Genomic DNA, 13,306 nt, shown 5'->3' on the forward strand with positions numbered 1-13,306 from the left:
AATTACTCATTCTGATGAAACAAAAACCATTCATACATCACCTGCTATGCTTCCTATAGGAACACGGGTGGCGCTGTGGTCTAAACCCCTGAGCCTCTTGGTCTTACCAATCGGAAGGTTGGCAGTTCGAATCCCCACAATGGGCTGAGCTCCCGTCACTCTGCCCCAGCTCCTGCCAACCTAGCAGTTCGAAAGCACGCCAGTGCAAGTAGATAAATAGGCACTGCTGTGGTGGGAAGGTAAACGGTGTTTCCATGAGCTCTGGTTTCCGCCATACGCCAGAAGCAGTTTAATCCTGCTGGCCACACAACCCAGAAAGCTCCCTGCGGACCAACGCCGGCTCCCTCAGCCGGAAAGCAAGAGGAGTGCTGCTTAACTGTCCAGGGGTCCTTCACCTTTTCACCTATCCTTAACTCTATCTCTAGCCCCTATCCCTACCCCTAACCCCTATCCCTATCCATAACGCCTATTTCTATCCCCTATCCCTATCTCTAGCCCCTATCCCTATCCCTAACTCATATCTCTAGCTCCTATCCCTAACCCCTATGAGCGCCGCAACCCCAGTCACCTTGGACTGGACTGAGCTGCACAGGGGTCCTGTACCTTCACCTTATGCTTCCTATGTGAAAACTATTAAGAAACTGCGCTGATTTTGTTCACCAACTAGAATTGTTGAGAAAATAATTGTCAACATAATGCAAAAATCAACGGCATTATACACGTTTGACCACATTTAGTCATGGGACGTTCCTGAAAGCTCATCTGTAATAGCAGATAAATGCACCGTCCTCCAAAGGCTCTGGCAACCATTCTTTCCATTTTATCCTGACTTATTTTTAAGAAGTGATTTACTTATTGTTTGATTTTGTATCAGTTTATATTTGATGTTAGCCACCCTGAGCCCGGTCTCAGCCGGGGAGGGCGGGATAGAAATAAAAAATGATGATGATGATGATGATGATGATTATTTCCAATGAGGAAAACCTTTGAGCTAGACCCAGGAAGGGGAGAAGAGTGGAACAACAGGCGAGCGGATCACCTTTCGCGCAGGTTGTCTTACCTTCTTTGGTCTTTGGAGCAGCTGCAGCCAGTTCTCTCTCTGAGGAGGGGTGTGGCACGGCCGCTGGGCCAGGATCCTGACCCTCTGGGTGCTCCAACCTCTCCTTTGGTCGGCACGCTGGGTCACTTTGCTTTTTGGCAACGTTAAGGACGTTTGGGGTGATGGACGGGCGCTGAATTGGCGCTGGCTTGGAGACCAAAACAGGAGATGATGGCCACTGTCTTTTGGGTGAACTTGGATGCGACTTTTGTCTGATGAGAAAAAGGGATCGATCAGAGAACTGCACAGCACAGAAATGTGTACAGCTATCGTATTTTCCAGTGCATAAGACGACCCCTATTTTTTTGCCCCAAATTAAGAAATAAATAATGGCAACATTCCGTGTATAATACGACCCCCAATTTTAAACTTTAAAAATTGGGTGGGGGGAGATACAGTCTTATACATGGAAAAATACAGTATATTCTGGCACAGGCAACTCCTTAGCTCCTAACTCTTTAGTCCAGATAGGAAGTTCTGACTGCAGGGTTAAGGCTGCATTTAAATAGGTCCAGGTCTACGGTACTACCCCTTACAGCCCTTTTTTACAGCAGTGAAATAGAAGATGGAAATTTGCTCAGAAATATTTACCCATCGAAATTATAAGGATCAACAGAGCTTAGAAAATTACTGTATATTTCAACAGCCTTAAGAACTACTTAGCAAGGGAAATCATACCTAAACTGGGAGCTGCAGGCCCTGTTACACAGTGGTTCCGCTCCTTCCTCCTGGGCCGTGTCCAGAAAATGGTGTGTGGGGACCCCGGGCTCCCTTTAAAATCTATATGTTTTTTAACATCTATATGAAGCTACTGGGAGAGATCATCGGGGGTGGGGGGGTTCACCAGTGAAGGTCCTGTGTGAGTGTCTGGAGGTGGTTGGAGGATGGATAGCGGCTAACACAGGGGTCTGCAACCCGTGGCTCCGGAGCCGCATGTGGCTCTTTTACACCTCCTGCCACCCCCCTCATCACCCTATGACCCTTTCCTTCCTTCAGCCACTGCCCTTTCCAGGCTGCAGGGGTGGGGAGGAGATTGGGGGGGGGCAGGGAAGCTGCTGCTGTGCAGTGGAAACAGCTTGACAGGAGGGGACATGGGGGGGGGGGCGTTTGCTATGCTGCTTTTGTAGCCCCAGAGCAGGAGAATACAGACACCTTTGCGTTCCCAGAGAGGGAGGGGATTTTGAATGGGGAGGTGTGGGTCGCAATGGTTTTGCGGCTCCCAGTTTTTTTTTCCCCTTCGGAAACGGGTCCAAGTGGCTCTTTTTGTCTTAAAGGTTGCAGACCCCTGGGCTAACAGATAGAGGCTGAATGTGGACAAGACAGAAGTACTCTTTTGGGGGGACAGGGGACCAGGTGCGCAGCCTGGGGGTCATTTTGGACCCATGGAGGCACAGGTCCATTCTGTGTCCAGGGCAGCTCCATCTGGTATGCAGGATAAGACTCCACTTGCCTGCAGACTGTCTTGCCAGAATGGTGCATGCTCTGGTTATCTCCCGCTTGGAATCCTGCCACACGCTCTATGTGGGGCTCCCTTTAAAGGTGACCCAGAAATTGCAATTAATCCAGAATGCGGCAGCCAGACTGGGGACTGGGAGCGTCTGCCGAGACCACATAACACCAATCCTGAAAGACCTACATTGGCTCCTAGTACAATTCTGAGCACAATTCAAAGTGTTGGTGCTGACCTTGAAAGCCCTCAACAGCCTCAGCCCAGTAGACCTGAAGGAGGGCCTCCACCTCGGACACCGGGGTCCTTCTCCCGAGGGCCTTCTGGTGGTTCCCTCCCTGCGGGAAGCGAGATTACAGAGAGCCTTCTCGGTGGTGGCGCCTGCCCTGTGAAATGCCCTCCCACCAGGTGTCCAAGAAATAAACAGCTATGTATTTTAATCTTTTGTTGGAAGCCACCCAGAGTGGCTGGGTATAAATCATCATCATCATTATTAAATTGTCATTTGGATTTCATACTAGCACATGCAAGAAGCTAAAGGAAGATTATGGTCTGAATCTGACCCCATTGTGTTTGACAGGAAGGCTTACAAACCTCAGTTCTGCCAGCTCCCTTCCATAACAATATACCATTTGTGGTCATGTAAAGGTAAAGGTAAAGGACCCCTGACAGTTAAGTCCAGTCGCAGACGACTCTGGGGTTGCGGCGCTCATCTCGCTTTACTGGCCACGGGAGCCGACGTTTGTCCGCAGACAGTTTTTCCGGGTCATGTGGCCAGTGGCTTCCAACAAAATCTTAGGATACAATGATTCATCCAATATCAGGGCGGGGCCACCATCGAGAAGGCCCTCTACCTGGTTCTTTGTAACTGCGCTTCTCGCAGGGAGGGAACCGCCAGAAGGCCCTCGGGTGGAGATGCTCCTTCAGGTCTACTGGGCCACTCTGAATTGCTCAAACACAGTTGTCCCTTTGTGGACAAAGAGGAGAACAACCAAGGGTGACAGGGTGGACCAAGCTGGTTTTACAGGTACCACTGTATTATGCTTGTTTGTTTATAAATATATAAATCTTTATTAAACATCCAGCACATATTTGCACAACAATTTACCATGTTAAAATTTATGCATGTACACTACACAGAAAAAAGTGAAATTTATATAAACTTAAGCCCAAGGACTCAAAGCAAAATTAGTCACCTCCCTTTCCTCCTCCCTAAAAACAGGGCTTCCTTTCTCCCCAAAAAAGCTCAACAACTTTGACCTGAACCCCCCAAAAGGGGGTAGATCACTGCCAGTTTTTAACTCTGTGAGTAGATTGCAGTGCCCTAGAGTAAGATTTGTGAAGAGGAGCTAAATAGAAACCTGATTGCGGCTGGAGACGGAGCACGTTTAACCACGTTGGCAGGAGAGGGAGACCGCCTGGGACCGGGCAAAGATGGCGACGGGGCGCGTCTCCCAGTAGATGACGGCTGCTTTGCGAGCTCCAATTTCTGCGGGAAGAACAGACACATATTGGTAAGCTGCCACTTTCTTTCTTTTTTATTGCATAGTTTTATTTTACAAGAAAATTCAAAGAAGCATAACTTTGTTCCCGCATAGATTTCCAGCTCGCAAAATAGCAAATGCATATCAAATGTAAGTAAGTATCTTATCCAGTAATTTATCGAACCAGCTCGAACCAATACAACGTTTTAATAAAATTAGATACAATACTTATTGGTTGTTTGTGTCATTTACCACATCCTTTTTTAATGGGGAAAAGAGAGAAAAGAAAAAAAGAAGAAAAAGAAGAAAAAGGAAAGAAAAAAAAGAAAAAAGAGGAAAAATAAAATAAAATAATAATAATAATAATGAACAAATAAAAATACTAAAAAGAAGAATATTTTTTTTAAAAGACCTTTTTATCCGACTTCCTGGCCAATCCCTTTGCTTCAACTAGGTTTCAATTTGAATGCTTACAACACAACACTTTCTCGTATGGTTATTATCCAATGCATTCTGCGAAGTTTGTTTACTCCACCGTCTTTCCCTTATCTTACTTCCCTTCCCTTATTCCTCAAATGCTGGCATACTAACAAAACTTTTGTTGTATTTTAGCACATAATTTTTGTAACTTTCCCATTTTCCAATAAATCTTTGCTTAGTGTTTCCTCTAATACTATTTGTAAGTAGAGCCATCTCAGCTAATTCTTGTAATTTGATTTGCCAGTCAACGACATTTGGTGCCTCTTGCTGTTTCCATCCTTTTGCAACTACTAATCGGGCCGCTGCAATTGCATATAGGAAGACTTCCTTCAACTTATTTGGTATCTCTTTGTCTATTGTGCTTAATAGAAACATCTCTGGTTTTTTTGGAAAGGAAATTGTCATCATCTTTTTCAGTTCATCGTATATCTCTCCCCAAAATACTTTAATTTTTCGGCACCTCCACCACATATGTATAAAATCTCCATTTTCCGCTCCACGCCTCCAACACACATTTGCAACACTTTTATACATTTTGGAGAGTCTAACTGGTGTGAGGTACCACCTATGGGCCATTTTCAACATGTTCTCTCTTATATTCTGGTTTGCAGTAAATTTAAAATTAACCTGCCATAGTTTTTCCCAGTCCTCAAACATAATTGGGTGGCCCAGATCTTGGGCCCATTTGGTCATTGAGGCCGTTACCGTTTCGTCCATTACTTCATACTCTAACAGAATCTTATACATTTTGGAGATTAATTTGTTGTTAGTATTTAAACATTCTTTTTCAAATTTTGAAGGTTCTTTTCCAAATCCAATCATCTTGTCTTGTTTATATATGTCCAAATCCAATCATCTTGTCTTGTTTATATATGTCCTTAATCTCCTCATACTTTTTCAGTTCCTGTTTCCCTCCTCTTTCTGTTAGAAGAAGTTTATATGTGATCCACTCTTTTCTATCATTGTTCTTTCTTTTCAGCGCCACTGCCTCAAAGGGGGAGATCCATCTTGGTGTTTTCGTTTCTATATATCTTTTATATTTATCCCATACCTTGTATATAGCATTCCTTATTATATGGTTAAAGAAGCTTCAATGCACTTTTGTTTTGCCATAATTTAGATAAGCGTGCCAACCGAAACGCAGATCATGACCCTCCAGGTCCAAGATTATCCAATTTTGAAGTGTACACCATTCTTTTAACCATGTAAAGCAAGCAGCTTCATAGTAAATCCTGAGGTCCGGGAGGCCTAGGCCTCCTCTATCTATAGTGTTTATCAATATCTTATGTTTTATTCGAGGTCTTTTGCCATTCCATAGAAATTTGGAAATTTCTTTTTGCCACTTGTCTATGATATTGGTTTTTCCTATGATTGGCATCGTTTGAAACAAAAAAAGAAACTTCGGCAACACATTCATTTTTATTACTGCGATGCGTCCCAACAGTGAAAGATTTAATTTATTCCATATCTCCAATTGTTTTTTAACCTCATTCCAACATTTGGAGTAGTTATTGTTATATAGGTTTATATTTTTTGATGTTATTATTAATCCTAAGTATTTTATTTTGGGATAGATCTTAATCTGTGTTGCTTTCTCCAGTTCGTCTCTCTGAGCCTTTGAAAGATTTTTAGCTAATAGTTTGGTCTTGTTTAAATTCAGCCTCAGGCCTGCAACTCTGCCGTATTCTCGAATTAACTCCAATGTTTTGATCAAGCTTTTATTAGGTTGTTCCGTTGTAATTATTAAGTCGTCCGCGAAGGCCCTGAGTTTGTAGCTACTCCGCCCCAGCGTTATTCCTTTTATATCTTTATCTTCCTGTATTTGCTTACACAAGATTTCTAACGTTAAGATAAAGATTAGTGGGGAGAGCGGACATCCTTGTCTGACCCCTTTTTTATATTGCATTCCTGCGTCAAATTTCCATTTATTATGACCCTCGCTGTCTGTTTTGAGTATATGGCTTCAATTCCTTTTGAAAACTGTTCTCCAAATTCCAAGAGACTCGATCAAAGGCCTTTTCTGCATCTACCGCCATAAAGGCAGCTTCTTTATCAATTTTTAGATCCAAATATTCCAGGAGATTAATGATGTTTCTAGTATTCGTAAAAATATGCCTCCCTGGTAAAAATCCGGCCTGATCTTCATGTATTACAGACTGTAATATCTTTTTTAATCTTTCCGCTAGTACACTTGCATATAATTTGTAGTCATTATTAAGGAATTTGTAGTCATTATTAAGGAGTGCAATTGGTCTAAAATTGCTCATTATTTTGGGGTCTCCTCCTTGTTTTGGAATTAAAACTATATAGCTATGTTTCCAAGATTCCGGCATAGTTCCATCCCTTAAAATGTTATTCATGGTATTTTTTAATGGCTCACTCAGGATGTCTTCAAATTTCTTATAGTATGCCGCCGATAGGTAAGCTGCCGCTTTCTAAAAGGCATACAGGACATAAGGAAATGAGAAAAGCAACAAGCAATTTGCATTGTAAAATTAAATAACAACAACAACAACAACAACAACAACAACAACAACAACAATACAACCTAGAAAGCTTATACTTAGTTGGTATTTTAGGTACTACTGGAATTATTTAAATATTTTTTGGGAAAGATTCTTTTAAAGATTGTCTTAAGACAAAAAGATTTACCGTATTTTTTCCTTCTATAAGACACCCCCATGTATAAGACACCCCCTATTTTGGGGGACTCCGATTTAAGAAAATGGGAGGAGATGGCCCCCCGTGTATAAGACGCCCCCAAATTTTGGACATTATTTTTTAGGAAGAAAACATAGTCTTATACACAGAAAAATACAGTAATTCTCTTAAGAGAGTTCTTTTTGGATCATCTTTTAATTAAAAAAAATATCTTTCATCATCATCATCATCATCATCATCATAATGTAGTATTATTTATACCATTGAGCTGGGCTTCCCCATCCACCCTGGGCCACTTCCAGCAGAATATTAAAATACAATGACAATTTGGACAATTCCTCAACTGAATACAGGATTTGTGAAGCTGCTTTAGGTGTTCTGAGCTCCGGCCAAAGGGCCTACCTGATCTCCCAAAGACAGGATTCCTCAACCTCGGCCCTCCAGATGTTTTTTGCTTACAATTCCCATGATCCCTAGCTAGCAGGAGCAGTGGTCAGGGAAGATGGGAATTGTAGTCTCAAAACATCTGGAGGGCCGAGGTTGAGGAAGCCTGCCTAAACACATGGCACAGGTGGATTTCTAAGTAAAATTTATAGATGATGACAGTATTGGACTTCAAATACGCTACCTGAAAGACACACTGCTCTTAGAAGCCTCCCAAAGTGGCTGGGGAAACCCAGCCAGGTGGGTGGGGGATAAATAATACATTATTATTATTATTATTGTTATTGTTATTTTTAAAAATTTGTCTAATAGCACCTTAGAGACCAACTAAGTTTGTTCTGGTCTTCAAGGTGCTACTGGACATTTTTTAATTTTTATTTATTTTGACTGCGTCAGACCAACACGTCTACCTACCTGATTCTTCTTCTTCTTCTTCTTCTTCTTCTTCTTCTTCTTCTTCTTCTTCTTCTTCTTATTATTATTACTACTACTACTACTACTACAGTGATAGTAGTGGCTCTGTGGGTTAAACCACTGAGTCTAGGGCTTGCTGATCAGAAGGTTGGCGGTTCGAATCCCTACGATGGGGTGAGCTCCCGTTGCTCGGTCCCTGCTCCTGCCAACCTAGTGCAAGTAGATCAATAGGTACTGCTCCGACGGGAAGGTAAACGGCGTTTCCGTGCGCTGTTCTGGTTCGCCAGAAGCAGCTTAATCATGCTGGCCACATGGCCCGGAAGCTGTACGCTGGCTCCCTCAGCCAGGAAATGGTCCTTTACCTTTACTACAGTGGTACCTCTACTTACGCGCACCTCTGGTTACGTATTCTTCGGGATACACATGCGGCAATCCTGGAAGTATTTTTCCTGGTTTTGCCGTGCGTGCCTGCGCAGAAGCACTCTACTGTGCCACGTGCCTGCACAGATCAGGCACCTTCGGTTTCAGAAACCTTGGGATCCAACAGGAGGTCTGGAACGGGTCCCATCCGCAACCGTAGGTATCACTGTAGTATCATCATCATCATCATCATCATCATTATATAAGGCTCTCCCTCCAGCCCTGTAAGAACTTTCTTGTTTCTGGGCAGCTTCCAACAGAATATTAAAATGCAATAGTCTATTAAACATTAAAAGCTTCCCTAAACATGTTTGAACAGATATTAGTAACTGAAAAAGACCGAGTAAACCAACACAAAAATATAAGATTCAAGTAGGTAGCTGTGTTGGTCTGACGCAGTCGAAATAAATAAATTTGTTGTTGTTGTTGTTGTTGTTGTTGTAGCACCTTAGAGACCAACGAAGTTTGTTCTGGGTATAAGCTTTCATTGGCAGATGCCCTTCTTCATATATACGGAAACTGAAGTCTCTATAAGAACTAGTATGAAAGAGGCCTCCCAGCATTCTCACAGGCCCATATAAGAATAGCGCAGACAGTTGGGCCTGATGAACATTTACTGTTCCCAACCCTAATCCTGTGGAAAGCCACCTGATCGCCCTGAGCCCAGTTTCAGCCAGGGAGGGCGGGATAAAAATAAAAGTTTGTTATTTATTATTATTAACCAGACCCTGATATATAGTGGGAGGGTGGGGCAGGGTTTTTCTCCGAAGAGTAGCAGGATTCAATGGGTATAGTCAACAGTTCAAGGATACTGACAAGCTGGAACATGTCCAGAGGAGGGCAACCAAAATGGTCCAAGGCCTGGAAACGATGCCTTATGAGGAACAGCTAAGGGAGCTGGGTATGTTTAGCCTGGAGAAGAGAAGGTTGAGGGGTGATATGATAGCCATGTTCAAATATATAACAGGATGTCATATGGAGGAGGGAGAAAGGTTGTTTTCTGCTGCTCCAGAGAAGCGGACACGGGGCAATGGATTCAAACTACAAGAAAGAAGATTCCACCTAAACATTAGGAAGAACTTCCTGACAGTAAGAGCTGTTGGACAGTGGAATTTGCTGCCAAGGAGTGTGGTGGAGTCTCCTTCTTTGGAGGTCTTTAAGCGGAGGCTTGACAGCCATCTGTCAGGAATGCTTTGATGGTGTTTCCTGCTTGGCAGGGGGTTGGACTGGATGGCCCTTGTGGTCTCTTCCAACTCTATGATTCTATGATTTTAACCTGTGGGTGACTGTGAACAACTGTAATTAGTCTGACAGGAAAAAGCAAGGGAGAGTATGCAAATGACCAAAAATAGCCCCCAAAATAATAATGGTAGAGTAGGACCTTAGAGGCAAACTCAGTTTGTTCTGGGTATAAGCTTTTGCGTGCAGACCCTGATATATAGTGGGAGGGTGGGGTGGGGTATTTCTCAGAAGGACAGTAGATGGGTGATTTTATGGTTCCCAAAAGGAAACCTTCTTCTGCTTGTCCATATTGACTACAAGTATTAAGAAGATGTCAATAAATGAAGGCGCAGATTTGTAATCCTTTTTTACGGAAAGATTCGGCCTTGCTGGCATCCTCTCAATCTGGACAAGCAGAGGAAGGTTTCCATTTTGGAACCATAAAATCACCCATCTCCTACTACCCTTCCGAGAGAAAACCCCACCCCACCCTCACTCTATATATAAGGGTCTGGGGGCTTCTGTTTCCATGTACCTGAAGAAGGGGGCATGCCCACGAAAGCATCGAATCAGAACAAACTGAGTTGGTCCCTAAGGTGCTACTGGACAATTTTTTTAAATTTAGGTATCTGAAGAAGTGCACATGCACCCGAAAGCTTCAACCCAGAACAAACTGAGTTGTTCTCCAAAGCGCTGCTGTATTTAAAAAAAAATTTTTTTTTTACAAAACTAGAATGTTTTGTAACTTTCCCTGACCACTGGAAGGACAGATCCTGAAGTTGAGGCTCCAGTACTTTGGCCACCTCATGAGAAGAGAAGACTCCCTGGGAAAGACCCTGATGTTGGGAAAGATGGAGGGCACAAGGAGAAGGGGACGACAGAGGACGAGATGGTTGGATAGTGTTCTCGAAGCTACCAACATGAGTCTGACCAAACTGCGGGAGGCAGTGGAAGACAGGAGTGCCTGGCGTGCTCTAGTCCATGGGGTCACGAATTATCGACTAAATGACTAACAACAACAGAAATCAAGGTTCAGAAACAGGCCTGTACCATAAGAGTATTTGAAGAAGTGTGCATGCACACGAAAGCTCATACCAAGAACAAACTTAGTTGGTCTCTAAGGTGCTACTGGACAGAATTTGTTTATTTTTTATTTTGTTTTGACTATGGCAGACCAACACGGCTACCTACCTGTAACAGTATCTGGGACATCATCCTTAAAACTGCTGTGAGAGAAGCACTGTTATTGTCCTACCAAAACTAGCAAGAGACCCATCAGCTTTGAGGAAGCCATCAGTATTTTTATTGAACCAACAACTGGCCCAGGACCCACCTGCACCATTTCTGAGGAGTCGTTTCCCGGCGGAGAGGCAGCAGCCTTCAGTCGGTCTGTGCTGCGGCTGCGCATGGGCACTTTGGGCACGTGGGCCGGGGAACTGACGGCGCTGCAGGGAGCTGAATGGGGACAGAGGGGAGATTCTTTAAAGTTGGGAATTTGGCAGGGCAAACAGATTGCCGAGGGGAAAAGCGGGTGGGGAAAGAGGAGAGAGAGAGTAGGAGAGACTCTCAACCAGGCATAGGCAAACTCCGGCCCTCCAGCTGTTTTGGGACTACAACGCCCATCATCCCTGACCACTGGTCCTGTTAGCTAGGAATGATGGGTGTTGTAGTCCCAAAACAGCTAGAGGGGGCCAAGTTGGGCCACGCTGATCTACAGCAGTGGTGGACCAACTCGGCCCTCCAGCTGTTTGGGGACTACAGTTCCCATCACCCCTGACCGCTGTTAGCTGGGAATGATGGGCATTGTAGTCTCAAAACAGCTGGAGGGCCGAGTTGGGTCATGCCTGATCTTGAGCAGTGGTGGCCCAACTCGGCCTTCGAGCTGTTTTGGGACTACAATGTCCATCATCAATAGCTAACAGGACCTGTGGTCAGAGATGATGGGCATTGTAGTCCCAAAACAGCTGGAGGGGGCCAGGTTTGGCCCCCACTTAGTTAAGAGTAGGCATGGCCAAACTTGGCTCTCTAGCTGTTTTGGGACTACGACTCCCATCATCCCTAGCTAACAGGAGCAGTGGTCAGGGATGACGGGAATTGTAGTCCCAAACATCTGGAGGGCTGCAGTTTGCCTATGCCTGCTCTAAATTGTGTTTTATATCACTGACGCAAATAAAGGTTTCATTCATTCATTCATTCATTCATTCAAGAGATCTGGGAGACAGACCACCAAAGTTTGAAGCACACAAACCACAAGAGGAAAAGAAAACAGAAGGAACAGGCCGTTAAAATGAAATGTTTCCCCCCCACAAGCAACAGCAAAAATTGTTTTTTGTTCTAAGTTACTTGTCCATGAGGAAGGCAATCATCGTATTTCATCAAGCCTGGTAAATTAGGATTCTTTCAAATATCTTTTATGAGAAGCTACGGTGTAGTGGTTAAGAGCGGCAGACTCGTAATCTGGGGAACCGGGTTCGTGTCTCCACTCCTCCGCATGCAGCTGCTGGGTGACCTTGGGCTAGTCACACTTCTCTGAAGTCTCTCAGCCCCACTCACCTCACAGAGTGTTTGTTGTGGGGGAGGAAGGAAAAGGAGAATGTTAGCCGCTTTGAGACTCCTTCGGGTAGTAAAAAGCGGGATATCAAATCCAAACTCTTCTTCTTCTTCTTTTCTGTGTATAAGATTAGGTGTTTGGTTTTTTTTGTTTACTAAAAAATAATGTTAAAGGGGAGGGGTTGTCTTATACACAGGGGCAATCTCCCCCCATTTTCTTAATTTGGAGTCCCCCAAAATAGGGGGTGTCTTATACACATGGTGTGTGTGTGTGTGTGTGTGTGTGTGTGTGTGTGTGTGTGAGTATTATACACCGGAAAATATGGTAATTAAGATCCTAGTATAGTAGGCATGCACGTTTTTTGAACAATGTTTTGTGCTGTGCAATTTCCTGGGGAGGCTGGTGTGCAGAAGTGTCAACACACATCATAATAAAACTAATGTGGGGTGACCCTTCGGTGTCCTTCTGGGGAAGCGGAGTGAGGCTTGAGGGAGATTTGCGGCGATGGGGTGGCAGGATGAGAAGGCGCTGGAGGGCTGGAGCGGGGACCCTGAGAAGGAGGAGGAAGAAGAAGAGCTTGTGGATCCTTTAACTACTGTCAGGGAGCATTGTGAACAGATTGAGAAATGTGTGAAAGCTCGGGAACGTTTAGAGGAGTGTAATGCTCGAGTGTCATCTAAGTCCCATACAGAGGAGAAGTGTACAGAAGAACTCTTTGACTTCTTACATGCTAGAGACCATTGTGTGGCTCATAAACTCTTCAGCAAATTGAAATAAATGTTAATATAAGCCTGTGTCCTCCTCATGCATAGCTGATGAAAACCTGAGTCTGTTCAGTTTGAGTAAACATGCAGCTCTGCACGTGTGATATGAAAGTGAATGCAACTAGCTCTATGGTAATTCTGGGAGAATTTAAGAGTTGTCATCAGGATACATCTGTTATGTAGAAGATTTGCGGCTGCTTAACAAAGTGTTTCTGTAGACTTCTGATATTAAAGATATTTCCTGTCAAATGTGAATAATAATAATAATAATAATAATAATAATAATAATAAAACTAATGTCAGAAAAGTGAAGAGTGGAGC

The 13,306-nt window shown here is 43.8% G+C and overlaps 2 protein-coding genes across 4 annotated transcripts in view; one reads left to right on the forward strand and one right to left on the reverse strand.

Moving 5' to 3' along the window:
- Positions 1 to 13,306, reverse strand: part of MAP7D3 (MAP7 domain containing 3) — an 85,186-nt gene that overhangs the window by 33,634 nt on the left and 38,246 nt on the right. For all 3 annotated transcript variants that reach the window (XM_033137408.1, XM_033137407.1, XM_033137406.1), the window contains 3 exons: positions 11,004 to 11,125; positions 3,908 to 4,035; positions 1,061 to 1,311 (listed from right to left, as the gene is read on the reverse strand). In XM_033137408.1, the coding sequence (XP_032993299.1) occupies positions 1,061 to 1,311; positions 3,908 to 4,035; positions 11,004 to 11,125 (501 nt within the window). The remainder of the gene's footprint in view (positions 1 to 1,060; positions 1,312 to 3,907; positions 4,036 to 11,003; positions 11,126 to 13,306) is intronic.
- On the forward strand, positions 12,696 to 13,240 carry LOC117039955 (cytochrome b-c1 complex subunit 6, mitochondrial-like). The gene has a single exon (XM_033137410.1). It carries the CDS (start codon positions 12,726 to 12,728, stop codon positions 12,996 to 12,998), a length of 273 nt encoding a protein of 90 aa, XP_032993301.1. The 5' UTR covers positions 12,696 to 12,725; the 3' UTR covers positions 12,999 to 13,240.

The sequence above is a fragment of the Lacerta agilis genome, chromosome Z (genome assembly GCF_009819535.1).
Source record: "Lacerta agilis isolate rLacAgi1 chromosome Z, rLacAgi1.pri, whole genome shotgun sequence".
NCBI classification, from domain to species: Eukaryota; Metazoa; Chordata; class Lepidosauria; order Squamata; family Lacertidae; genus Lacerta; species Lacerta agilis.

What these genes read in the sequence shown, in the direction of transcription:
- LOC117039955 (XM_033137410.1), top strand. Translation starts at nt 12,726, where the DNA reads ATGGGGTGGCAGGATGAGAAGGCGCTGGAGGGCTGGAGCGGGGACCCT.